The 27,204-nt window shown below is 38.2% G+C and overlaps 1 protein-coding gene across 1 annotated transcript in view; it reads left to right on the plus strand.

Annotated features, from left to right (window-relative positions):
• The first annotated feature begins 97 nt into the window (after window positions 1–97).
• The window catches only part of TEX11 (testis expressed 11), a 35,198-nt gene continuing 8,091 nt past the window's right edge, over window positions 98–27,204 (plus strand). The window contains exons 1-23 of the mRNA XM_067303967.1: window positions 98–165; window positions 255–367; window positions 2,428–2,512; window positions 3,732–3,811; window positions 4,297–4,377; window positions 4,460–4,579; window positions 6,051–6,131; window positions 7,454–7,539; window positions 9,427–9,484; window positions 10,315–10,410; window positions 11,409–11,490; window positions 13,354–13,432; window positions 14,897–15,048; window positions 15,727–15,812; window positions 17,341–17,478; window positions 18,217–18,319; window positions 20,941–21,065; window positions 21,837–21,922; window positions 22,580–22,633; window positions 23,265–23,305; window positions 24,583–24,669; window positions 26,347–26,417; window positions 26,978–27,094. Of these exons, the coding sequence (XP_067160068.1) occupies window positions 141–165; window positions 255–367; window positions 2,428–2,512; window positions 3,732–3,811; window positions 4,297–4,377; window positions 4,460–4,579; window positions 6,051–6,131; window positions 7,454–7,539; window positions 9,427–9,484; window positions 10,315–10,410; window positions 11,409–11,490; window positions 13,354–13,432; window positions 14,897–15,048; window positions 15,727–15,812; window positions 17,341–17,478; window positions 18,217–18,319; window positions 20,941–21,065; window positions 21,837–21,922; window positions 22,580–22,633; window positions 23,265–23,305; window positions 24,583–24,669; window positions 26,347–26,417; window positions 26,978–27,094 (2,046 nt within the window). The 5' untranslated portion in view covers window positions 98–140. The remainder of the gene's footprint in view (window positions 166–254; window positions 368–2,427; window positions 2,513–3,731; window positions 3,812–4,296; window positions 4,378–4,459; window positions 4,580–6,050; window positions 6,132–7,453; window positions 7,540–9,426; window positions 9,485–10,314; window positions 10,411–11,408; window positions 11,491–13,353; window positions 13,433–14,896; window positions 15,049–15,726; window positions 15,813–17,340; window positions 17,479–18,216; window positions 18,320–20,940; window positions 21,066–21,836; window positions 21,923–22,579; window positions 22,634–23,264; window positions 23,306–24,582; window positions 24,670–26,346; window positions 26,418–26,977; window positions 27,095–27,204) is intronic.

Consider the following 27,204-nt stretch of genomic DNA (forward strand, 5'->3'; position numbering starts at 1 on the left):
GGAGGCCGCGCCGGGCAGCCAATCGCTGGGGCGCTGGGCTCCGCGCGGCGGCAGCGGCGGCAACAGGAGCAGCGGCGGCGGCGCGGAGGGGGCAGCGCGCATGCGCGGCGGCGGCGCCCGCTCAGCGGGCGCGGGCCGTGATGGCGGCGGCGCGCGCCGTGGCAGGTACCGCCCGCCGTGAGGGGCCCGGCCCGGCCCGGTGCCGCTCCGCTGCTGGCCGCGGCCCCACGCCCGCCTCTCCGCCTCTCTTGCAGGGCTGGTCCGCGAGCTGCTGAGGGAGGAGGCGCCGTCGCGCATCGCCGCCGCCACCGAGGAGCTCTTCCAGGCGGCGGGCAGCGTCGCGGTGGCGGAGGGGAGCGCGGCCGAGGTAGCGCCGCCCCCCCCCCCCCCCGGCGGGGCGGAAAGTCCCCAATTCAGCAGATTGCGTCACCGCGAGCAGGCCGGGGCTGTCCCGAGGGGGAGGGTGTGCGGCCTCGCGTGGGAAGCTGACGTCCTCCTAGCGATGTCAGCGCTGCTCTTTCCATCCTCCCGCCCTGCCTACTTGTAATCTTCAATAAAAACCCGTCTTACGCATCTGCAGATGCGTAAGAGCATCATTATGGGTCAAAACAGACCCATAATCCCGCTTGCGGCTTCGGATACCGTTAGCAGATACCTGAGGAAGAAAAAAAGCAAGCGTGTAGTTTTACTTGCCTGGCAAACCCAATACCTAACTTTTGAGATGTGCTTATTTTACTTCCATACCTTTGAACAGTGTTGTAATTCACTTTTATAATGCTTTTAACTTTAGATTTGTTTTTCCCCTCTATGTAGTCTTTGTGCAGGAGTACTTATGAATAAATTAATAAACTTCTACTTTAAGAGAAAGTTCTACTTTGACAGAACCTTTGTCCAAAAGAGTTATGATGAGAAATGTATGAATCTGGAATAGAAACAAGAATAGCTGGGATTTTGTCCAACCTGTTCCTCCAAAATTGTATGTTGAAGGAAAGTTTCATAGTGATTATCCTATAAGGCAGACAGTGGTTTTGAAAGTCCTAAATTTGTGATAAGGAGCAAGGTAGGCTGGCAAGTGTCACAACAGAAAATTTTCCGTGCTGTCTGTAAAGAAATACATTTGCATAAAACTGGTATCATCAGTTCTTCCTGTTGGACTAAATGATTTTTAAAGAAAGAAGAAATTATCTTGTAGTTTGTTCTCTTCAGTAAAAGGGGCCATAAAATTTCACTATTTGATTCTTGTATGAAGCCCAAAGTTCCTCGTTAAGCAAGAGCATATTTTTAGAGAAACATTTGATTTGGATTTTATGATTTGAAGTGATGGAAAATACTGATTTGGGGTTGTTCAAGGAGCTTACTGCCTTCATGTAAGACTCCATCTTTTTAATATTAATATCTAGTCAGTAGCTTTTGTTCTTTGTCTGCTAGTATCAGAATTTTCCTTATGTAGGTATTTACAATAACTAAACAACTTAATTTTCTTTTTGATAGGAAAAAGAGATACTATTAATGTTTGCAAACCTGATACAATTCTTACAGCTCCTTTCTGATCCCTTCTAAATTTCAACATCTGTTTCAAGTGTACATACTGTATTCTGAAAGCTGCCAGTGAATCAGCTGTCTTGGACAAAGATGTACTATTGCACAATTTTTGTATGTATGTTTTCATTCCAGATGGATAGGGTAAGATAAGTCATATTTTGATAACTTTGGAAAATGATTTGACAGAAACATATGTTAGGACATTTGAATAGCATGTCGGATAAGTGGAATTTGTTTAGGAACATATTTTAATGAAACCAAACAAAGGACTCAGGATGTTTCTGAAGTCTACCACTTCACTTACAGAATTAGTTGTGCACAATTTCAAATTAGAGCTGAAGACACTGATGGATGACGTGACATGTATGTGGGTCCTGCTATCTGTCTTATGATTAATTAGTTCTTTTTAGTTTCAGGTCATGTCTGCCTTTGATTTACAATCATTTTCTTTCTTACCTTGCTTCATCTTAGAAATGCTCTCAAATATTTAGATGTGAAATAGTCTTTTCTAAGACTAAAAAGTTTATCTTATGAAATATGCTTATGAAAAGAATGCATGATTCCTGCCAACTGCTTGTAAGTTTTCCGAAATGACTGATCAGTTGAAAAGAATGTTCCATACTTTTAGCTCCAGAAAGCCCATGTGGCCTATTCAGCAAGCCTGTTCTTAGGTTGCTGTCCCAGGTGTCTCTGTGGAGACAGTCAGATCATGTAATAGTTTCACAGTAATCTCACACCCTTGAGTCCACTGTAAAAGGAAGTTACACAAACATGCGCACAGGTCATTAACCTACACACATGGAAGATGGTTCTTTTTCCAGTAGTATGTTTCAATGTGATCCAAATCGAGGCGAAAATTAAATCTCATGGAATTCTCCCTCTCAGGTCGAAGAGAGTGCAGTAAACCTGTGGAATTGGGCTGTGACCAAACACACAGGTTCTGTCATCAGTGATGAGCAAAGAGCTAAATGTATGTATGTGTTCTGTATCTTCCTAAACATTTTTGTGTGCTGTAGAGTGAAAAGGAAAAACTCTGCTGACAGATGCATATATAATGCTGTAGATTTGTTTGGATCTTTGCAGATAAGATGTAGACAGATAAAATTGTATGGATGGGCTTATATAAGCAGCTCAGGAAGGATCATCCTGGTGTAATAATGATCTTATGACACAGAATCAGTGTAGGAATTCTTATCATGCCCCATTTCTGTGCCAAAGCATCAATAAAAACGTGATGTGACCAAAGGAAGCTGTAATTTGCCTTCCAATGCTGTTTTTAATCTGAAATTTTATTGAAATGACATTGATGTAAATTTTAGACTGTAAGTCACTTAATTGATGTAAAGTAAGATTGTTTCTTTAAAGAAACAATCTCATCAATGATTACATACAGAAAAACTTTAAATCCTTTTTTTCCTACCTTGCTTTAGCCCAGCACACAGCTAATGGCTTTGCCTAGAACCAGGAGAAAGCTTTGGGGAAGCGGAAGTGAGCTTTTGATCTTTTTCCTCCTCCTGTTCTTTATGTAGATCTGCAGGATTATATTATCTGACCTACATTTTTGTCTTGAGGGGTTGTTGTCGAAATTATGTATAATTTGCAGGGAAAAAATGATGTCAGGTAAAGGGAAAAGGGTAAGTTTACACAAAATAAGTAATAATTGTTGTAGAGTGTAATGTTCTCAGATCCTATATCACAGCTGAAGGGCCAGGGAGAGGCTATTTTAAATACATTAAATGGTGTCTTTTCTGTTGCTGATGTATAATGAAGGCCTGAAAATATTTTTGCTTTTTACTTTGAAAACGGAAAGATTATTAATCTTGATTTCCCTATTTTGCTGAAGGCTGTTTTGAGGCTCTCAAGACATGTTACTGTCAGCACCTGCAATGTAATTAAGTTTTTGAATACTGTGTCTTCAACTTAAACTCTCTCTCAAGTGTTTATTAGGTATTTTGAAGAGAATATCTTTTTTTTTTTTTCCTTGATGCCTAAAAAGCAGTTTAAGCAGCTGGGCTAAAATTCACTGACTGCTTTGACTCCTGAAGCTTTCAAATTTTTTATCTTTTGTGAGTTAGAATTTCTAAGTGGCAAATACTCTTTTAGATAAGGTAGGGCTTGACTTTTTTAAATAAAAAAAAAAAAGTACAGAGTAAAGGGAGCTTATGAATGTATGCACTGTTCTCTTGCAGTGAGGTTTGTTGCATGTAGGTTGGTGTGCCTATGTGAAGGCAGTGATCCTCCGGAGGGAACTATTCGAAGACAAATTTTGGTAAGAGTAGCTAATGACAGGTGAGCAAGGGAAGTACAGTGGATTGCCAAGGGAAATCTTCAAAACCTATTACAATTGCTTAGGAAAGTGAGTGAAATATGTCTATAATTCAGAGGGATATCCATGCTGAAGGTGGGCCCATACTATCATGGGGGTACTTTGCTGAGCCAGTGCAGTTATGAATTTGCCAGCAGTGCATTTAGCAGCACATCTTTGTAATATGGTGCAATAAAATATTGCAAGAGCATCATGTTCATCTATTTCAGTATCATACAACGTTATCCATCTTGTAGGACATTGTAAGTCTTAGGCTGCTTCTGAATGCACAGGCCCTCATTCAAATGTGAGGGGCACGTGTCACAAGCTGGAGAGCTGAAATACCCCTCTCCTACATTAGATTTGTGCCTCAGCAAGATGAGATCTAGCACTGCCCTTTTTTGAAAGTTACTGAATTTTCACAAAGCGCATACCATTTTCTCCTTCAGATGTCTATGAAGACTGGGAAAGGATGGATAGATATAGGAAAAGCTGAACTTGCAGATGGATTTCTAGAGATTGCCGTGAGCGTAAGTTATTTTCTAGTTTTAGTTTCTTATAAACACGCCTATTTGTAAGTTCCATGAGTGATGCTTAGTCTTTGTTTTCCAGAGTATAGAAAAACTGTATGCAAAGTTGCTTAAGAGGAGTAATGATGAGGCAGACATTCATGTGCACAAAGCTGATGTGGAGAAGGACCTCTTCAAAGTACTCTCTTATCAGGCTGAATCAGTATGTGTTCTTCTCAGCTTTCTTTATAAGTCACTAGGAGTGTAGAGGGGAACTCTGACCCAATTATTAGATGTGTGAATGCTTGGCATTGAAGACTTGCTGAAGGATGTATTTCCTTAGCTTAGATGTAAGATCTCAGATCTGATGTTTGCATTCGGTGTTGCAATAATTTAATAATTTTTTTAATTTGCCTAATTTATCACAGTCATGTCTGCTGCGTTGTTTATATCTTCTAGTTCAGATTTGTTGCTCTATGATTTGGCTAGCATGGGTGTTTATAAAACAAACAGCTGCCTTTCTGAATCATAAACGGTCAGTTGCAAAGGTGGCTTGTGCTCAACTGAAGAAGGAGAGATAGATAAGACTGATTTAGAGCCTGGGTCCCCTTATCTGCGGTAGGGTAACATATACGCAGCAAGACTGGTCATCTGAGAACGCTCATCATACTTTACTGGTATTTGCAGATAGACTGACTGAAAAGTACGTGAATGCAGCATTCGTCATGACTGTAGGTAGTTGAGATTAATATCTAATGAGTGGGTATTATAAGCCACACATGCAAAGTCTTCTATAACTTAAAACAGTTTTCTTGACTCTGCAAATTCATGAACAGTAACACCAGAGTGTTGCATGCCCTGAGATGGATGTCTTTCTAAACATGGATACCCTCTCCTCCATGAACTCATACATGCTGGTCTTCACATATAAAAGCTTTAAATAGTGGGAGATTTGGTATAAAATCATAAGATCTGGAAATAGTGAGTTCCGTGACATTTGGTATTTTCTTTGAAGTCTCAGTCTCTGGTATCATACAAAGAAGTGAGAATCTTCATGATAATTATCAAAAAAGGAGCCTAGCTCAATAAGAGAAAAGTTTAAAAATATGATAAAAGTAGTCTAGAGGATCAATAATATAAATTAAAATAATTCAAAAGATGTAATTTAGAAAATTCCATGTTTTTGCCAGATGTGATCATGATTTTTGGTGCCTGACTAATAATTCATGAGTCAAAATAGCTCTGATCTCAGTATCCAGAAAAGGAGTATTATCCCCCAAATTCTCAAGAGCTTCCCAAAACAGACCAAAGCAGTGACCAAAATTTTTAACTTAGCATCTAATTGATCATGGAGACAAGAGAGGATCCTAAATTGTTGGAGAGGTGTCGTAAGGTTTGTTTAACTGTGATACCATCTTAATGTTTGAATGAAGTGGTCCCATGTGTCTTGCCTTTTCGTACACTCTACCTAAGGACTGCAGTGTTTTTCTGGACGTCTTCATCATCTGGCAATGTACAGAAATACACGGAATTATTGTAGGACTGTAAGAACAGATTTCTAATCCCAAACCTAACTTTATTAAATGTGGAAAAAAGCATACGGCCTAAGTCCTTTTTGTAGACAATCAGTATATTAATGAATCTCTAAGACAGATTGTTCACTAACAGTTTATTGGCATGTTCTGCTTTCTTAGGCGGTTGCTCAAGGAGATTTTCAAAAAGCAGTGATGTGTGTGCAGCGCTGCAAAGATATGTTGATGAGGTTGCCAAAAGAGGTTAGTGAAATCATCCTTTCTGTATCATTCCAGAGTTTGAAAATCTGCTTTCCTCTTTGTATGTTAAAAAGCCACATGTGTTATGGAAAATTTTGAAAAACACTTCGAGAACTCTTTGTATATCTCTTCTGTGTTTTTTTTGCTCTTTTGTACTAAAAAATATTGCATGAAAACAGTAGTTTTTTTCCTTCAAAGTTCAGTTTTTCCTGTTGCTCATAGTTTATCACTCAAAATAGAAAAAATCCCAGCATTTTATTTGGCATATTTCTTTTTTTTCACTGGGTGTGAATGAGCTATGCCACAGTACGCCTGCAGTGTTATGTTAAACACTTTACATGCAGCCCTCTCAATGCAGTAAACTCTCCTCTAGGAAGAAAACATTCACAACTGAACTTATGAAAAATAAGGGTTTCACATCTGAGAGTGATTATTTTATTGTTCATGCATATTGAATCTGTACTTTTGTCTCTGGACTGCAATGAGATCAGAAATAAATTTGTTTGAGGCAAAATATTGTACTACCTGTCTCATTTTTGCCTGGGGGGTTGAAATTCTAACCTTAGTCCCTTGCGAGAAGCAGCCTTTATGGATGTAAATGGATGTAAAATATTAGCAGTCAATTAGCATTTAAAATAACTTTTCCGTCTCCTCTTTGGACAGCTTATGACAGTTGCAGATCATTTCAATGAAAAGACAAGTTGTTATGAACAGACACTGTAGTGGGCCTGACTGATAAAGCAGAAGGCAGCAGTGCTTTGAATAACCAAGCATTCAAAACCCTTTTTCTCCTGAAGTTTGTGGTGCAGATGATCCTTTTTTAATCCAGTGAAGACATGCTGGGAAAAAGCCTGCTGTGGAAGAGGTGGAGTCCGCTTCATTTAACTACGTAAAAGTAAAACTAGTTTTACAGCATTTATGTGAGAGTCAGGACTTTGGGCGATTTTTCTTTTAAAAATTAAATTTTAGTCTCCAGTTAATTTGTTAGTCTCTGCAGTTTTTCCTCTCATTCTTTAATTTTCATTATTTACTTTTTACAGTTCTAGTGCTTCCAGTCTGATTTCTTGAGGAATTAGTCTACATCATGTGTTTATAGGATTCCACTGTTGTGTGTGTCCTGGAGAGACTGATTAATGTTGCTTCACTTTCCTGCAGAACAATGTGATTCCATTTTGGTTATGTTCAATTTCCCCTCATATAAGGTCAGATAATAGTGGATATGTCTTTAAAGTAAAAAGCATTTTAAAGAACCTGAGACTGGAGTGCCATAGATCTAAAGAAGTTTCTGCAAGATCATTATAGAAGAAGGACTCTCTTTGTTGCAGACCTGTTACCTATCAATTCTCTGTTATAACTTTGGAGTGGAAACCTATGAATGGAAGAGGTATGAACAGAGCTCCTTTTGGCTCAGGTAATGTGAAAAGACAAACAAAATCTGGCTTTTGAGATGTGAAAACATGTGAAGGAAGAGGAGGGGGCAAGGGAATATCAAGGTTTATTGAAAAATGTAAATATGAGAATACAAGCTTTTAACTGAACTAAATTGGCTAAGCAAGTACTTACCTTGGTGACATTTCTTTAGTTTACAGACACATTCTTTTGGATCTGCCTTACTCTGTTGCTTGACACTTAGGATTGCTCTTCATATAGGTTTTCATGTCATTAGAATGAAAGCTTGCTTTTCATGCAGACACCATATCCATGGTTCCTCCTTACCACTTATCACTCCTCCTTTTCACCTTATCACTTCTTCTTCCAAAGAGATTTCTTCTGTGAAGGGGCTGTTCCCAGCACTTGTGCCATTCATAATACAATAGTGAAGGGATTTGAAAGCTTTAGAAAAGAGTAGAGGTATCCTTCTGGCCATAGATTTGGTTTAAATAGTATTTGAATTTCTAAAAAAGGAGGTGCCTCACTGAGAGCAAGTCCTTGACTGACTAAAGACATCTTTGTTATGTAGGAGTTCTCTCTGCTCCAGTGCTCTTATCCATTTCCCGAGGTTACAGCAGTGGTTCAAGCAGCTGCACAACCTGACGAATGTGTTTATTGTCTTCCCAGAGTTATAAGTGACCTTTATAGATTTTTTTTTTTTTAACTTTTCGATGTTGACTGACTAATTAAAGACAATTCAGAAAATTGCAGCAAAAGTAATTAATGTGCTGAAGGGACTTGCTTATGAGAAAATGTGAAATGAGTAAAATCTGTCTATTTTGGCAAAATGACAATGTACTAATTATTTACAGATATTTGTGGAAATATCAAGTAAACCTCAAGGTGAAAAAGAAATAATCATGGATGGGTTGAGTAGGATCCAAATAAGTGACATGGTATTATTAAGGAATAAAAAACTTAGGCTTTCAGGAAGAATATCCTCATGCCAAGGCCATAACTCAGCTCAGAAAGTTTGTTTTTATTTCTTCTTGTTCTTTTTGTTGTAAATACTTAGATTAGCTGAGAAATCAAATGACTTCACGTCTAATTCAGAATATTCATGGTCACATATGGTATCAAAGAGGATTTGTAGAAATGCTTAGAGTTAATTGTAACTGTGCTTTGGAAATTATTCTTTTTATTTTGTTCTTGTGGAAAATTAAATACTGAGTCCTGACACGCTCATGACAAAATTTGAGGAGGAAATTAACCTTTGCAAAATGCAAATATTTTTCTGGAGAAAGAGATTTAGCTCCATCTAGTGGGTTAAGATTTCCCTGTACTGAGAATGTATTAGATTAGGAAATAAACACCCAGTCATTCTGTTTTTTTCTTTTTAATAGTCTTTTATTTGCAAAATTTGAAATCCAAGCTGTTTTTGTTGAATTTTTGTTTTCTCTTAGGTGATCTTCTGTGCTGTCATTTAACTTTTAGAAAAAAAAAAAGGGGGGGGAGTCATGACTCCCAGCTTCTGTTTATGGCTCTGCTACTGACTTGCTGTGATACAGGGAGCAGGTCATATATAACTTTTGTGTATGTCTGTATTGTATGGCAAGTGAGAAAACCTAGCTAGTTAAAACTGATAAAGCCTACTGAAATGGTTGAATAGTTACAGAAGGTTGTTACAGAAGGTGATGCAACAAGTTGAAGAAAGTGATTGAGTACAGTTTTTGATAGGGGGATTTATAAAGAAAGCACAATCTTGTGTTCCCCAATGCAAGTGAGCACCGAGATTAGGTTGTGTGATTTAGGTGGTTTCTAATGGCCTGTGAAGTGGGAAAGGATAGGAATGTTGCACGTATCAGAAGACTGGCTGAATTTATCTCTGTCATCCCAATTAATTATAACTTTCCCTTATCATTGGTAGCCAGAGTTATGAAATTGGGAAGATGGATATGAAATATTCTACTGGGAAAGAAATGCAGGTAAGAAGTATAGAAGAATAAGAGATTTTTGTTGATGTGACTTCACTGCATCATCTGCCTCTGCTGTGCCAAACCTGACAAGTGATTCTCTGACCTCTTCTTTAGCACTGTCTGCTGTGAAGTCTGGCAAAGCTGCAAGTCCGCTTGCTATGAGTGTCAGGCTTACAGTTGAATCACTGATGGGTGCCTTTAATCACTTTCGAATCTAGTATTTCACAGAGATTACACTATAGAAAATAAGGCTGAAACAGACTCTAAGAGGTCATTTCTCCTTCCGTTCCCCCTCTTCTTTCACAGCATCATCTGCTATAGCTATGTCATTTCTGACAGATGTCTGTCTGTCTTGTTCATAGGCCCATTACTGCTAGTACTGCCCACAGTGGATATGGAGATGATTTTATTCTCTTCCCCTTTATATAAACCAGTTACATATTAGAAGACCATCTTCATCCATGTTTCCATTCTTTTCCCTCAATGAAGTAGCTAGCCCTGGTTCCTTCAATTTCTTCTTTCATTTTGTTTCTCCAGATCTCTGATTTTCCTTGTTACTCTTCTGCGCTCCTGTAACTCTAGCTGATTCATGTTTTGTTTGAATTACAGTGTTAAAACTGAATCCAGCACTCCTGCTCAGGCTTCAGAGTAGAGCAGTCACTTTATATATCTGATGCCAGGCATAAATAAGGCATTTGAAGGCATTTCTTTGACTCAGAGAGATTTTGTTTTTCATATCCTTAATGTTAAGACTTTTTTTGTAATCTTAATGTGTGTTTTTTTTTCTTCCTATTCAAATGAGGTTTAAACTTTTAGTTGTTTTTTTTTTTTCTTTCCAGGCTAAAGTGCTGCGATTATTAGCTACTGCCTATTTGGAGTGGGACTGCAATCTGTATCTTGACAAGGCACTGAAAGCTATAAACTTGGCAAATGAGGTAGTAGTGTGTTACAGTATTTAAGGTGTGCAATAATTGAAACTCAAACATTTATTAACATAATCATATGGAACATATTAATCACTGGTATGGTATCCTTGAAATCAGATAAGTTAGGGACTGAGGTGTGTTTGCCTTGCTTTGCTTTGGTATTCAAACTCATAAGTATGTTTTGGTGTTGGCAGTTTTCTTTGTAGAGAAGTATTGCTGAGCGTGCAGATGTAGATCTGTCTTGCTTCTCTGTGCTTTTATTTGATAGTGAGGTCCTTCGATAATGATATGACTAAAATTTCTCTGGCACATATTCATGAAAATTGTACAAACAGAATAAACTTCAGTGAGGTTCATCTGAGGTTTAAAGCACCTGACTTTTTATGCGCCAAACTTTTCTTTTGCTTCTGGGCTACAATGGAGATGTTCATGCTGCATTTTGAGTCCCCATCTCGTTATCTGTATAGATGTTTGAGCAAGCGCCAGATAGGTTGAGTTTTGGAAGCTGTGAACTCTTTAAAATCTGATTTCTCTCCTCACTTATTTCTTTAGAGTTTTATTTTGGTCTCATTGTTTATCTCACCTAGACACTAGATTTCATATTATTATAAGCTACTTTGAATTCTACTCATATGAATTCTAGAGTAATCCTGGCAGTTCGCACATAGAAAATCAGGAGATGTTTCTATCATTCAGTATTGTTCAGCTTCTATTTAAAAGTATTGGAAGTGGACCACAGCAAAAAGAGATTCATGTGTCTCTTGCTTACATTGTCCTCGGAGTCTTTTGGCCACGTAAAAATGAATAATAAATAGGTACATTGCATCTAAGAAGAAAACATTACCAGTTTCTTATCTGTTGCTTCAGACATTTAATTGGAACTGAAAAATGCAAGGGAGTATATACAATTTTCTGATATTTTTCTATGTTATGAATGTGCTGGACTCTCATAGGATCTATATTCTACAAACAGCTGTCTAAGTAATGTATTGTTTTTCATTGTGCAGGAGAGTTTGCATCCAGCAGGGTTTTTTTTGAAAGTTAAAATTCTTCTTAAAAGTGGAGCATCAGATGAAGACATCAATGCAGGTATCACACAGTTCTGTATAGGTTTCATAGTGAGGTCATGCTATTCCATGTCCAAGAAGACAGCCTAAGTTATGGATAAAAAAAAAAAAGAGAAAAAAAGACTTTCTTGTGGGTTTTAGAGGAATCTCCATTAGCTGGATATCACAATCCTGGTTTTGGAGTGTAGGCCGTAATAGTCAAGGTTAAGACAGGAGTTATGCAGGGGTTGATGTAAATTTGAATTAAACACGAGTTTATTTTGTTGCTGTTCTGTGAGAGTTTAAATATGCTTGCTGGAATTGGGGAAGGAGGAAGACCCTGAAACCTGTTAGAATGAAGACAGTGAAAATACAGCACATAAAAATACAGCTGATTTTAGACATAGGCCTAAGATTACTTAAAGAAGTTGGAGGTGGATTGTCTCTTACACAGTCAGCATAATAGAAGGGCTTGCAAAACATTGCTGTTCTGCATGTGTGATGGTGCAGATTCTGGGCAAGAGAGATCAAATGTATGTTAATGTGTTAGTGTTAACCTGTGTTACCACAGTTTATTTGGTTTGTATAGGGCATATAAACTCTTTTCTCCTTGTTCCTTAAAAACTGGTCATTTGAAATGAATTGATTTTTCTGTTGGCATGACAGAAGAAGAAAGTTTTTGGGGGGATTTTAGAATAGGAAGAGTAGTGTCTCAGACAAACTTTGTTCCATAAGTAACAAAAACTTAAGGAGAGGGGCTTTCTGGTCTTTTTGGTTGGAAAGCATAAGGTATATGACAATTGCTCTGAGACATAAATGTACAAAGAGGTAAGGAATTTCTTGCACAGAACTGGATGGTTTGAATGCTGCCAGACTGGCAGGAAAGGAAACTCCTCTTCAGATGGCTGCCGGGGAAGCTCAGCCAGCTTTCAAGTGGACAGTTATTCAAAGTTTACCATTGTAATAGCTGGCTGCTTTTTTGCAGTCTGAATTGTTCTGTCATAGTGTTGCCCATCAAAACATGCTCTGATTATGTTTTGTAGAAATAAGAGTCCAGTCAGTTTTTTAAGCAAGCTAACAAGTAGTTGTACAAACGCCAAACAGTTTCTTTTTTGACCAGTTAAAGTTACCTAAGCTGGATGTCTGTCTTCTCTTAGATGGCTGGCAGAAAAGAGACTGTGGTGTCCATGCACTGCAACTTCTCTTTCTTTTGAATGAAGGTTCCTGCTAAGTTTTAGGCATTTGACTAAAATCTTCTATTGTACAGTAGAAATGCTTACAAGTGCACAGGTGCCATAGAAACGCTCCCTTTGACAACTGTTACAGCTGTGTCTCTATGTGTTCCTTCTCTGATCTCATCCAAGCTGCAACAGTTTTAAATCTTGCCATTAAACCATGAAGCAGTTTAACAAATTTTAAACTTCAGCTGAGTGATCCAAAACCGATACCCACCTGTGAGCGCCAGGCAATTCAACAAACATTTTGCGGTTTATCTAAGACTACTGATGCTAAGGGCACTAGGTTTAAGTAATTCCAATTGCAGTGTGATGCAAACCACACAGCCTGAGCGCTCTCCTCCCTCATTTAAGTGGTTCCAGTTAGATAAGGATGAGACCTATTGTTAGAGAGCAGCTTGAGGCAAAAGTTTGTGCTATTAATGCCTATTCTATTCCTGTTTTAAAGAGACAGAGGACTATAATTCCAGGGCTATGAGCTGTCAGCTTTCTGTAGTACTAAGTTCATTGTGAAGGGAAGAAAGGAAAGTCAAAACACAATGAATATGTTTTATTCTTCTTTAGTTTTAGAATTATTATATTCTTTTTCCAAAGAAGCTGTAAGACCATAAAGTAAGCAGTTAAGCTTTTAAGTCAACTGAATAATTTTATCTGCATTGTGTTCTATCTAGCTGTTGCAGAATTCCTGCACCATGAGGTGTCTTTAGACTTTTGCTTGAATACTGCCAAACTGCTGCTGGAACATGGAAGGTATGAAAGCATTGCTAAGTGGAGTGAACACAGTATTTGAGCGTGTGTGTGTTTTAAATATACACAAGATAATACTCAAGTGACCTAAGTGAAAGAAATAGTATTATCCTGTGTCTCCAAACTAAGGTGACTAATAAACCAATTTGACATAACAAAAAAGAAGCAGAATTACTAAATACTACAAATCATTAGGAACAATCTGTAATGTGCAAAGAATTTAATAACCTTGTCGGGGAGTAGCAAGTGCGGGGCTGCTCCATGAGGGAGCTTAGGGCAATTGCAACACCTCACCAAAAAGGACACAGTCCCACAGCATCTGAACACAGCAGGCAGAGCAGAGTGCCAGTAACAGGGTTCATCAACAGTCTCAGGCATGGCAGAGTGATGAACCAGGTCCAGGGTCCATCCAGGGAGTTCAGTCAGGAGCAGCAGGAGATGAGGCTAGAGACAGGACTGGAAACAAGCTGCCTGCGATGTAGGTCCAAGGTGTCTCTCCAGGAGATAGTGCTCAGGACAGCTACACCTATGGCATAGCTTGGGCATGGATTGGAGGATGAGGCCTGAGCTTAAATAGAGCTCCTGAACACTCAGAGGGTATGGGCCAAGGTCCCAGGTGAGGCCAGTCAGGGCAGTTAAGGCCTACTGGTGCACTCAGGATCCTGACAAGTCTTTACTTCTACTTTAAAGATGTAGAGATCAATGTATTCCTTGTAATAGTTTTTTGTTATTAAATATACCAATAATGCTTTGTGTGTATGCTGGAAGAGAGAAAGGCTGAGAAATACTTTGGTCACTAAACCTAGCAAGAGAAAGATGGCAAAGAACTCCTGTTATACAGTGAAGCTTTATTTTAAATAAAAACTGACAGAGATAGGTCAACAGTTTTGAGAACCAGCCTATCCTTTCTATAGCAAGGTGACACAGATTATGACAGCTGCAGAATAGGTTGTCAAATAAGTTTGAGTGGTGATTTGCAATGCCATAGCCTTACTTTGGAATGATTAAGACTGTCCCTGTGTAATTTTAATATATATTGTGGGTCAGAAATTATCTGTTCTTCCATATTGGCATACTAACCCTCAGAATGAAAGAGTCTGGAGTCCTAGAATCATTCTTATGAAAAACAATATAGGGAAGAACAAGCCACTACAAAGTAAGGCATGAAATTTCGCCCAGTCAGGTACTCCATCATGATTGCCTACGTATACACTTTTACCTTGATAAATTCTTTCATTTTGAGGAGTAAGCTCTCTTGTGAATATTTTGGAACCAGCATGTGCTCATAGGATGTTGCTACTGAATAGATGACCTGCAATAAATTCATACCTTGACTTTGTTTTAACGTGACTGTGTGTCAGTAGCACTAATGAGACACATGCCGTATGGTGTGAATACATTAGTCTTTAGAATTGAAAATTAACAGCGCTTTCTGTGCAGCCTCTTAAAAATGCATCTGTTGAACAGGGAATCAGTTGGTTTTGATTTTCTGAAATCTGTTGCTGAACGATTTGAAGCTTCACCTGACCTTGGAAAAATCACCTTGCTCCACATTGAGTTCCTGTTGCAGAATAAGAGGGAGCTGCTTGCCAAGCAAAAGGTTGAAGAAATTATTATAGGTCTGTATCCGTCTTTTGCTGAAAACTGGATTTAGTTGGCTTAAGTCTTTAATTCCATTTTTCTTTCTTTCTTTAGTCTCATTCTTTTTATTTGTGTCTCTTTTTCCTCCTGTTTCTGTTGCATGGTGACTCTGAACTTCTGTAATGAATGACAATCATGATAAAGCTCAGGGTTGAATTCAATTGCTGGTACAATTACTCCTTCTTAGGAGTAAGCCTGTGTGTGACCAATACGTGTGGGATTAGAAACATTCACTAGAAGATCTGTGTAATGTTAATACTTTGTCCATCCAGGCCAGTGTGTTTTAGTTTGTCAGTATGAAAAACAGGTTGCATATCCTTGCTTGAGCAGCTGAATTACAGGCCCCTTTTTAATGTCTTCTGCACTGTAGTATTTTCTGACAGTCAGAACTGCTGGAAATCAGACAGTGTTTTATGTAGCATCTACCTGTAGGTTGAAGAGGCATACTGTCATCATTTCAAGCATGAAACTATTTATCCTTTTGCTCACTACTTTTTCTTTTCAGAAGCAGGATATGAAACACTGGACCCTGACTGAAGCTATTGCTGTGTCTGTGTTTCTTAGCCATGGTCCAGTCTTTTTCAGAGAGTTCTTAGCTGCTTCCCACTGTGCTTCTTAAAGTTCTTGTAAAGTGCTGATTTGCAGTATCTTTTCAGGTCATTATACTGGGAAACAGCTGTTGCCTGAAACCTTGAACCAGCTGCACATCATTTTGTGGGATAGAGCTGCCAAAAAATATGAGGTTTGAGACCAACTAGTGTTTTTATCATATTAGTGAAAATGAAGAACTGCTTTTCTTGAATGTTTTGGTATGTCTATTTTTGGTTAAAGGGTAAGTTATGACTAAGATTCCTGTTCCAGTTGGAACTAGTTTTATTTTCATCCAGCTAGGTGCTCTCTTCCTTTACAGCTGCAAGCCTCATGTAATCTCATCTCAGGGTTTGTACGTGGACACACTGTTATGGCCAGAATGGATCAGCCAAGAGGCCTGTGTAGTCCATCATTCTGGTTTTGTCCTGGGAAGGATGCAAAAATATTAAAATATACTTTACATTGAACTGTTTATTTTAGTCTTTAGAGGTATACTTCCTACCCTCTGTTGGCTAGTTTTTGCTTTATGGAGCATGATGGGTTTTCATGTATATATTGCTTTTTTGTTTAGCCTGTATAAAGTAGTTTTGGATGCTTATATTATGTCTTAGTTCACATATCTTTCATGCAGTGGGTTCTCTTCCTTTTACCCAAACCAGATACCTTTTTATTCTTGCAGTATTTGGAGAAAATGAGCTCATGCATCAGTCTTGTACTTCTCTCATTTGCTCCATTCCTGAGTATATAAAAAATACATGTGGTGACATTTTATTACCTCTCTTCTGCTTAGTCAAGGAGTACATTATAGTCAGAGCTTTGCTAATGACACAGCTTCTTTCCTCCTCATTTTCAAATAAATTCTTCCCCTTTTATTACTGCAATTTTTACTTCTGATTCATCTGAGTTCACTTTTCAGCTGTGAGTCTCACACCAAAGACTTTCTCTAATATGTTCTGCTTTTTGATATATGGGAGGACCATGGCAGTAAATCAAAAGAGAAGATCTAGAGAAGATTCACATTTTCTATTTCATGCCTTGCACTGAATCTTGCAGACTCCTCTGTGATGATACCCTGCTATCAGCCAAATAGTGTCTTGGCAGTGAATTTGTCACATATGGTGGCATAGTACTGATACTGTCTCCATTTGTGGCATCAAGGGACCAGGGGATATTGTTTGAGCCACCTTCTTATTTTGTGTCTTTAATGCAGACTGTCATATCAGTGATACTAATTTTTGGTGCTAATCTGGGCACCAAATGATGCCAAATTCTTGAACACTGGTAGGCTCCAGCTTCTGGTGCCCTTTTTTGTGGTGCAAGGGTTCGTATTGTGGAGAGTCTTTTTTTTTTTTTTTTAATAAGATTCCTGTTTTGTATTTAGTCATAAGAATATCCTTTTGGGGTCAGACCAAAGATCCAGCTAGCCCAGTGTCCTGTCTTTGATAATGGCCATAAGAATAAGGGAAGAGTAGGAACAGGGAAAGCATCATTTCTCCAAATGAATGTACCTGCATTGTAAGATCAATGATTGCTGTTTTGGGGCAAAGGTTACACTAGAATATAGAATATACTAGAATGTACTACTCTTCATTTTCTGTAATTGTTTTGTTTAATTTAAGAGAACGTAGGCAGTTTAATCCCCCAAATAAGGGTGATTTTTTTTTTTTTTAATTTCCTAGGCAAAAAGCTATTCTGAAGCTCTTCAGTGGTACAACTACTCTGTCAGCTTCTACACACCTGGGCAGATAGATCAGAACTTGGCTAAACTGCAGAGGAACATGGCTTCTTGCTATCTTCATCTGAAACAGCTTGACAAGGTATATATATGTATTTATTTCCATTGCTGTTATTTTTATAGCTATGTCATTGGGACTTGGTTTACCTCCTTACTACTGTACCTCCTTTGCTCTGAGAGAGAGGGAGCTGTCTTTGCCTACCTTACATGATCCTACAGGGAGATGTCATTCATCTTAGCTGCTACTGGGATTACTGGAATTTCTTGTATCATCTATTCTAGTGGGGGGAACCATCCACAAGTCTTGTGACCATGCCTGTATATCAGATTTCTTCTCAGGTTAGGAGCCCTCTTCTTTTCTAAGAGAGATGAGCCCTAGCAGGAAAAGAGTTTGACCACTAGAGCTTCCCACAACAGCTTATTAGCCCTTATCTCTGCAGTGAAGAAGTGCATCTGCTTTCCCCATATAGGCCTTCTGGTTTGGGGGTGTTATACTTCACACTTCGAAGTAATAGAAGGGAATTGAATTTCTCAAAATCTTCAGGGCTTCTCTTGTGTTCTGATTCTGTAGCTGTGAATTTGAGGAATCAGTTGTGTCATTGTGAGCCTTTGGTGCCCCATCCTGCTCTGGGCACTATCCTTTTCTTTTCAGGGAGGATGCTGCCAAACCAAGCCTCTTGAGGACTTGTATAAATATCAATAATGTAGTCATTAAAATCTTGTATATCTGCGTAGCTGTCTCCTCTTGCAACATATATTACTGATTTCTAGATGTCAAGATGTCATTGGACTAAATTGTTTTAATCTTTTCTGTTAATAGGCTAAAGAGGCAGTGAAAGAAGCAGAGAGGTGTGATCCAAACAGCATTTTTACTCAATTCAGTGTTTATAAGATTGCAGTGCTGGAGAATAATACTGACAAAGGTAGAAGCAATGATAAGCATAATCTGTCTCAATATGAGTAATTTGTTATTTCTTTTTGCTTTTAGAAACAGCAGCTCTTTTGGCCTGCTTCTCATGTTATCTCCCAGTTTCATGTTTCCTTTCATTTCTGAGCTTTTTTAAATTAGTGTCTATATCTGTCCCCCTGACTTCTGTCTTCCGACTCTGTCCCAGGCCTTCTCCAAATTAGGTTTCTTTCTCCCTCATTCTGTGAAATTGCTTAGTGTTCTGACCATTTCTTCTTGATAAAAGTTAGTCTGAGCTGTATTTCAGTTTCCCTGATATCTGTCTTTCTTCTGACTCTATTGGTTGTCTTTTTCTCCTTAGAATCTTATCAGTCCTGAGCTCCCATTGTCGTCTTATTTCTGTGCTCATTCTTCCAAAATTTTGTAGATGCCCCCCTCTTTTTTTAGTTGAGATTTAATATCTGGCTCTCCCTGTGCTCCCTTTTTTCTCCCGTCTTATGTTCTAAATAGTATAATCAACTCTCAAGACTGCTGTCTTTATTCCGTAAAGCACAAATCTTCTGTATCTTTGCTTCTGTTTCCAGTTTGACATCTTGCTTTGTGACATCTTCTCCATGATTTTCTCTCAGCTTAAATTTAAGACCACTAAACTAAGCTCAGTTTCCACCTTATGTCCCAACTTCTCTTCTTTCCTCTGCAGTTGTTAGAACCAGGCCAGTTTATTTTTTCGACTGATACAGACATTATTAACCTTGCATATGTGTTTGTATTCTTATTAAAACAAAACCAGCCATCTTCTCTACAAGTTGTGTATTGCATGGGTCTTAGATTCATGGGGAAGTGGAAAAGGGCAAACATAATGCTTCTTTAAAAAGGGGGAAAAGTAGGATGTCTGGAATTATAGGCCAGCCAGCTTTATTTCCTTTCCTAGGAAAATTCTGGAATAATCAAAACATTTGTAAGCACTAATAAGATAGCAAGTGGGTGAATAAGAGACATGGATTTATCAGGGCCCAAATTATCAAACCAAACTAATTTCTATGGCGTGGACCAGAACATATGGTTCGAGAATAATCCCAACGAAAGAAATCTCATACTTACTGTGACTAGTTCTCTGAAAATGTTAGCTCAGTTCTCAAAAGCAGCTAGGAGCGTAAGAGTGAGAGCAGATGAACTAGGTCAAACCAAAGCCCAGTATCCTTGTTTTGGCAGTAGCTGTGAGTGGATCTAGGGAAGACTGTAAAAATAGGGCAAGCATATGATATCCTCCTGAGTGCTTTCCCAGGCTTCAATTATTTGTAGCTGAGGATCCTAAATAGCAAGTAGCATATTAGAATTATTAGGAAATAAGTGGAAAGCAGAAGAGGAACATTTCTAGGCCATTGTATAATTCACAGTTCAACTACATGCATTTTTTAGTTCTATTTCAACAAAGATTAGTCTTGAACGAGGAGCGGAAGTTCAAAGCAGGTTTGGACTGTTCATCGTGGCAGAGACATAATGGGGAGAAGATAGAAGAAGGGTCTGTAAGATCATGACTATTATGGAGAAGGTGGCTAGAGAGTGTTTAGTTACTGGTTTTCATAACACAGAGAAACACAGTATTGAAAGGACAGCTATCAAAACTGTCAGGCTATAGGTTTAAAACAGTCGAAGGAGGATACTTTTTGCATACGGCATATAAATTGTGGAGTTCATTGCCACAGCTGGATATTTTCTGGATGGAGCCTCTGGCTAGGAAGTCTCCAGTCTTCTCATTGGCAGAAGTTAAAGTAGCATTTCAGGGTGAGAATGATTTTATACTTACTGTTTCTAATATTCTTTTGTAAGCATATACTGTTGAAACAGGGTACTGAGCTAGACGGACCTTAACTGAACCATTATTCCTGCTCTTAATTTCTCTGGTCAAGCAGAGCCTGAAGCTACCACAGAATACATGAATTAGTGAGAAAGGTTACCAGAAAATACATGAATTACTGAGGCAAATTACAGAATGACATGTCTCTGTAGACTCTTTCTAATGAGTTCTGCCATTTCATATTTTAATGAGAATCTTAGCTCAAATAATGAAAATTGGGGAATATAGTCTGTACTTATTTAGAATACAGAGTAACATGCTGGGCTTATAAATAGAACATTTTCCATTGAATTCTGTGCCAGTTAATTATTCTCTATACATCATTTAATGACAGCGTAATTTGTTCACATAATGTAGAGTGGGAACCACAGCACAGTGTGAACATAAAAGCAGCAGCACCCTTAGCATGAGCCAAGATGTGGGAGCTTGGAATCATGCCCAGACCATGTATTAGAGAAAGTCCTCTGTCTTCTGTGACAAACAGATATTTAGCAGAACAAAATTAAGGATGTGAGATAGAGTTTCATTTGTTTGACATCCTCGTTTCCTTAGATTAGTAGCTTGGAAAGCCTTTTTGGCACCTCTCTAGTAAAGAAATGCTTAATTGTGGAGAAGTGCTGGCATGGTCAGGATTTTTTTGTCTTGGTTTTTCATATTTAAAAAAAAAGGATTATAGCCTTTCATAAGTCATTTCGAAAGCCTTGTTAAAACGGTAGAACTTTCCCTCTTCAATTACTTCTATGAAAATTTTCACTAATTTTTCCCTATGTGTATTTCAGCTGTGGAAGCAGTTAGTGCAATGGGGAAGCTAGCAGAAAAGCAATTTCAACCTGAAGACAAGCTCTTAGTGGATGGAAATGCAGGCACTGACCTCCTGAGTTTAGCTGCCCAAATTGCTTTAGAGGTAACATTGTCTTTATTTTGCTATATTAATATAAGTAGAACAGCTATCCTACTTTTACTATTTCTAGGTATTTCATGCATTTCTAAGTATTTTAAGCTTCAGGGACCAAAGTCTTACTATATGTAGTCAAATTGGTGTGTAAAACAAAGTAGAAAGTGATTTCAAATGAAAAGAAATTGCTTTTTTTTTTTTTTTTTTTTTTTTTTTTTTTTTTTTTTTTTTTTTTAAGATTTGTTCAGGAAAACAAAGGTTTCTAAGTTGTAAATATTGGTAGCTGGAGACAGCGTGGCATATTTCCATAAAGTTCTCAGCAAAATGTTACATTTCTTTTCAGCTTCTGAGGTTTGCTTTTGGAGGTGCTAGGGGAACCTGTCTGCAAAATGTACAACAATGAAAGACTGAAAAATCAGTTGTCCCTCCTATTTGCCTGCGGGTGGTGACTGAGTGACACCTGAACTGGCTGATTACATTGGCATAAGTAGAAGAGGCTTTTGGTTGCCTTTTAGGGCTTTGTTCACAGCATTGTAAAGCACGAAACCCTCGCCAAACTGCGGTGATCCCGTTCTTCCCATCGGCTCTTTGTTCATGGAATCATATGACCTCTCCGTATGTTTTTTTCTTGGCTCTGAGGCTATTTCCTGTGCAGAGTCCTTTGGTCTTTCCTGCTAATAGACTGCACAGACCTTCACAAAGTGCTTTTTTTTTTTTTTTGGTGAGGGTGGTAACTGAAGTAGCATGGTTTATATAAAGCATTTTTTAATTTGTTTTCAGAATGAACAACAAGTTGTGGCTATAAAAGCTCTGGAGTATTTATCTGAACGTTCACAAGATTGCCAGCAAGTATTTGCAGCTTTAAAGTAAGAATTTGAGATACTTGCAAGGAAAGAGAACTTTTTCTAACTTTTTTTTTTTTTTTTTTTTTTTTAAGAATTTATGGTGTCGAGGAAGGTGGAGAACAGAGTAGATCAAAGATTAGTTAGTAGTCTTTTTGGTGCTGCAGGTGTACCTCAGTCCTGTGCCCTAGCATCTGCAGATATTTTAATTTTCTCCCAAGAAGGTAGTATCTGTAGCTCTGAATTTTATGATTATGTTGTGGTGTGAACAGATGACCAGGGATGACTCTAATGAGACTGCAACAGTGTATCTGGTGAAAATACTGGCTCATTCGTATCCTCTGATCAAGTAGTATCTTGTTGTTGAACTATTCCATCACTTTTATAAAAACAAATATTATGAAACAAATATATTCCTTCCAATATTTCCTTAAAGCTTTTCTCAAAGTACATTTATTTACTTACTATTTACTTGATAGACAGAATGAGGTAGACTGAATAAGGCAAAAGGGGGGGAAATAGAATAATCTTATTCTCAGTGTGACACTTCTGAGTCCTGTGAGTTGTATGGGCTGATAGCCTAAGAAAGAAATGTGGGCTTCTTCCTGGAACCTGAGGACCAAGTACATTGTTGCAAAATTTTTTTCTAGTCTTGTCATTGTTTATTTCTCTCATATTTAGGTGTTTGGTTCGTCTTATGTTGTCAAAAGTCATGGCAGAAAGTGAGGAGAGAAGGTGAGTCCATTTGCAAAACTATTTTCTTATGGTGGATATGTTGCACACATAGTATAATATATATACAGGGCTTACTTTCTTACAGAGTAATCATGAGATTAGTTTTTATGCTGGTTAAAGATCCACCCAGATCACTTCCTGGCTTGACCTAATAGCATCGCATAGGACCGTCTCTTCCTCTTGTGTAACCTTTTCTTTACATTCTTGCTCTTTTCCTTCCTCTTTCATTAATGCATAAGACTGTCAGGTATTTTTGATGGGGAGTGAGAACTTCTGTGTGAGATCTTCCTTGCTGAAGACTAGCCGCTTAATAGGGTGCTGGCCTGGGAGGAGGAGAACTGTACTGTTGGATTCTGACTGACGAGAAAACAGGGTAATGTCAGTGAAATTAGAAGTTTAACCTGCAGCCCCAACAACTGGGAAAATCTCCTGCTACACTTCTACAGTGCTTTTCACCACTTCACTACTCCTTCTACAACTTCAAATGCTAGAAGTTTCTAATGACTAAAAGTTTGTGAGGGGAAGAATGATTGTAGCCGTAATGACAGAGCTGTTGTATTCCATCACAGATAATGTATTTTGTCGTAAGAAAATAAACCTTTTCTAAAACTTTATTTTCCCTCCATTTCAGAGGTAAAGATATCGATTCAATGCTGACTTACTTGACCTTGGGTATGCTTTTGCTTTGTTTACATTTTCTGTAGCTTTTCCATTTGTGAGCATTTTCTGATGTGATTAGGTCCATTCCAACTAAACATTTAGACTCCCTATTTCAGTTTAGGTTCTTAACTTCTCACTAAAATCAGTAAAAGTTAGGAGCCAAGTTAGGCCTGGAGATCAGGCAGTGTTGTGAAGTTGGACCTTGGTGCTACAGGTGCTTTTGAAAACTTGCAGGCTCGTGTTGGAAGAATCATTTCTAGTAGAACCTGTACTTGGCAGCTTCCATCAGACAAAAGGCTCTTTCTTCCAAGCATTTTCCCTTTAGGAAAGAAAAGTAAGTCTTTTGTAAGGCCACACATGCAAACAACAGATATTTGTGTACAAGCCACAGTCTGGGTGGCCTCAAGTGACAGTCTCATATTCTGACTGCATTGGCAAGAACAAAGTTAGTAGCTTTAGCAGCAGGGCTACCACAAAAGGAAGAAGTTTGGTTTTGTACTCTGAATTAGCAGTGTGAATTTATATTGGCGTTAATTCAATGCCAAGTACCGTGGTTTTTGCTGCTCTAGCTGGTTAAAAGGGAGGATTTCTCAGATTAAATTAACGCTATTTTTTTGTCCTGGACAGCTTAGAAAACTGCAAGGAATAATAGCAAATTGCTGAAAGACAGGAGAGGCTTGTCAGAATTGGTTGCCACTTTTAGTTTTACTATCCTTTGAAAAAGAATCTTCTTGTTTGCACTGGAAAAGCTGCAGGAGTTTTCCAGAGGACTTTTCTCTCTCTGAGAAAGTATTCAGTGTCACTAAATCTTTTCACTTCTGTCCTCCTTTATTGGACAACAAAGTTCATGAAATTTTAGAACTTTTTGCTACTCTAGCCATTCTGCCTGTGACTGGGAGAAGACAGTGAAGAACTGAACTAAATGAAATAAGAGTTCTTCAAAGAAAGGCCCTAAAACAGTTATTATATTTTAAAAAATGGGTTTTTTGCTAATAAAATAAAACTCCTCTGCATTAGGCTTCAGTGTCAATAGACTTTTTTTTGAAGGAGCAATACTTGTTAGCAGCCTTATATATCTTACAGTAAATGCTGCTTGAGGTACATTTTGATGTTTTTATAAGCCTCTCTGGTCAAGCATATTAGATTTAAGTTGTGAGAAGGACTCTTCATCAGGAATTATATGGGAGTTTTGGGAACCTGTGTTTTGTAGTTGTAGTTCCTATGTTTGGAAATGCTTTTATTCTGCTCAGAAAAGGCTATTTATGTATTGAACAACACATCTTCTGCAGCTCACAAGAGACTTGCCGAGCCTTTCACAGAAGAAAATTTGTCAGGAGACAGAAGGATCCTTGAAGCTCACTGGTTTAGAAAAGTTGGTAGGTTTCACTCTCAAAATCTAAACTAAATCACCTCCACCTCCACGCAGCCAGATGTTAAGGAAGAAAAAAAGTGTTTTAAAGATGCAGTAGGTTTATGAAACTTGTCACCTTTGGCAGTCCCTGCCTTAACTAGTCTTAGAATTCTCCTGCTGTATTTTCTGTCTTATGAAACTATCACGTATGTCTTGTGCCTTAAGTCAGTTACCAAGACAAATACTCACACAAGGTCTGTATGACTGTTGGGTTAGCTAGTACGTTATTCACTTTACCACAGGAACTGTCATATGTCCATGATAAAACTTTGACCGGTTCATCATTTTTCTCTTACTTAGCCCTTTTCTAACAAGACTCTGCTCTGTGCTACAGAATTGAAAATTAAGATCAGGCAAATAGAAAGGATATTGGTTTTCTTCAGTATCTGAAAAGAATACTGCTAAGAGTAATAAAATACCTTAGTGCCAAATACTGAGTATGCACATTCTGTTGTGGACAAAATGAGAACTATGAATTCACATGAATGCACCAGTATGATTGGTGCATGGTATGATCGTGGTGCAGGATGAGCTTAACTCTGCCACCCAGACAGACAGTCCCTTAAATCAGCAGTCCTTGAGTTTACCTTGGACTGTGCATATGAAATCTAAACTAAAAACGTTATCACAGATAACGTTTTCCAGCAGGAAATGCAGCTCCTGTGCAGCATTCATAAGCACGATCCATAATGTGTCTGTGGATCCTCATTTAGCAGCCTTTGTTACACTGTTTTGGTAAGGGCATCATCAGTGCATTCGTTGTCTACAAATAAAAATACGAGCATAGGATAATGGACTGAAATCATTTTTCAGATTCATGCTTCACCCAGAACACACAGGAGAGAAAATAGTTGCAATCAATAACATAAGACACCTGTCGTGATGAGCTTCTGCATACATCCTCACAATGTGGCAGCGCTCCAAAAAAGAGTAGCAAAGGAGGGAGAGAAGCAGCAGAGGTCAACAGTAGTAAACACCAGTGTGAATGGAACTGATCTGTGGTGACTGCACTCTTTCCAAAGCAACACTCTGGCTCACAGAATAAACAGTTTAGAGAGACCACAAAAACATGTCCTTGGGAAGAAATTACTGTGCAAATTAGAATCTACAAAGTCACTGCAGAATCTAAACATTTAGTTAGGTCAGATTCTCATACATAAAAATCATATAATTGTCTTTAGATGGCTATGTCTGATTCATATACTAATAAGCACTGTATTTTTATTTCTCCTTTATATAACCCTGCTGGGGTAAAATGGAGAATGTTTCAATTTTTTTTTCTTTGCTTTGAATTGGGAATATTATTCAACATTTATATCTGGATTCTGATCTGGTTTACCAAGATAAGAAAGTGTTACTTTCCATTCATGATCTTGTGGGGAGGGTATGTGGTAGAATGGATACTTGATTTTGATAAAATCATTAAAACAAAGGATTTGAAAGCATGAGTAATCTATGTTTAATCTAACAAATCACTAGTAATGGTATTTCTTGCTGTTGTTAAATGAGCTGGTGATGATACTTCGTTTAAGAAATTGAATCATAGAATGTGTGAACCACCTATTACTAGAGTTTTTATGGGCATAGCCCATAATGTGTTGAAGATTTTTATTCTAGGCTCCTGTTCTAATGTTTTTGTTAGCTTGGAACTTGGCTGTACAGTTCCAGAATTGCCCTGAAAAGATGAGGGATTTCTTTGTACTGTCCTTCAAGGTATGTACTCTCACTGATAGTATCTTTGATTGAGGAATACTGTCAACCATCTAGTTCTGTTAGAAGTTGCATCCGTGTATCAGATATCTCCTTGGAGACATGCTTGCATACTCTGAAACATGGAACACTTGTCAGAAGGAAATTGGCTTGTAATACAAAATTTAGGCATTATTGTCATATTTTGTTGCCTAAAAATGTCAAAGAAATTTAGAATTAAATGAGAACTTTCTAAAATAAACTGATTCTGAAGTTTGGGAACTGTATCATTAGTATGAACGTGTTAGACAGAGATATACTCGAGTCCTAATCTCCGTACAGAACCTACCAGCACTGTGTTCTTTGCGTGTGTTCTTTGTGGAAGGGACTCCAACACTGCTATAACCTTTATAAATAAACAATCTTTTTGTTTAATTATACAAGCAGTACTGCAATATGAACATGTACTCTTTATGACTGATTACTAAAGATGTCACACTTGAGACTCAGCAACCATCCGTTTAGGAGCAATACTGTTTTGTATAGGCAGAATTCTCATTACTTGTTTCTATTTTTGGTTTCAGTTGTCCCAGTTTTGTCCTTCTGACAAAGCTGTTCTGATTGCTCAGAAGACGTGCCTGTTAATGGCAGCTGCAATTGATCTGGAATTGGGGAGACAACAAGTAACACCTTCGGAGCAGGTAAGGCGTTGCTCTGTTAACTGCTTCTCTACATACCCAGGAAATAAACATTCAGTGTGGCATTTTCTTCTTTTGATTTTAAAATCTTGGTTGTTTCACTCAGAAGAGAT

Source organism: Apteryx mantelli, chromosome 13 (genome assembly GCF_036417845.1).
Source record: "Apteryx mantelli isolate bAptMan1 chromosome 13, bAptMan1.hap1, whole genome shotgun sequence".
In the NCBI taxonomy this organism is placed as follows: domain Eukaryota; kingdom Metazoa; phylum Chordata; class Aves; order Apterygiformes; family Apterygidae; genus Apteryx; species Apteryx mantelli.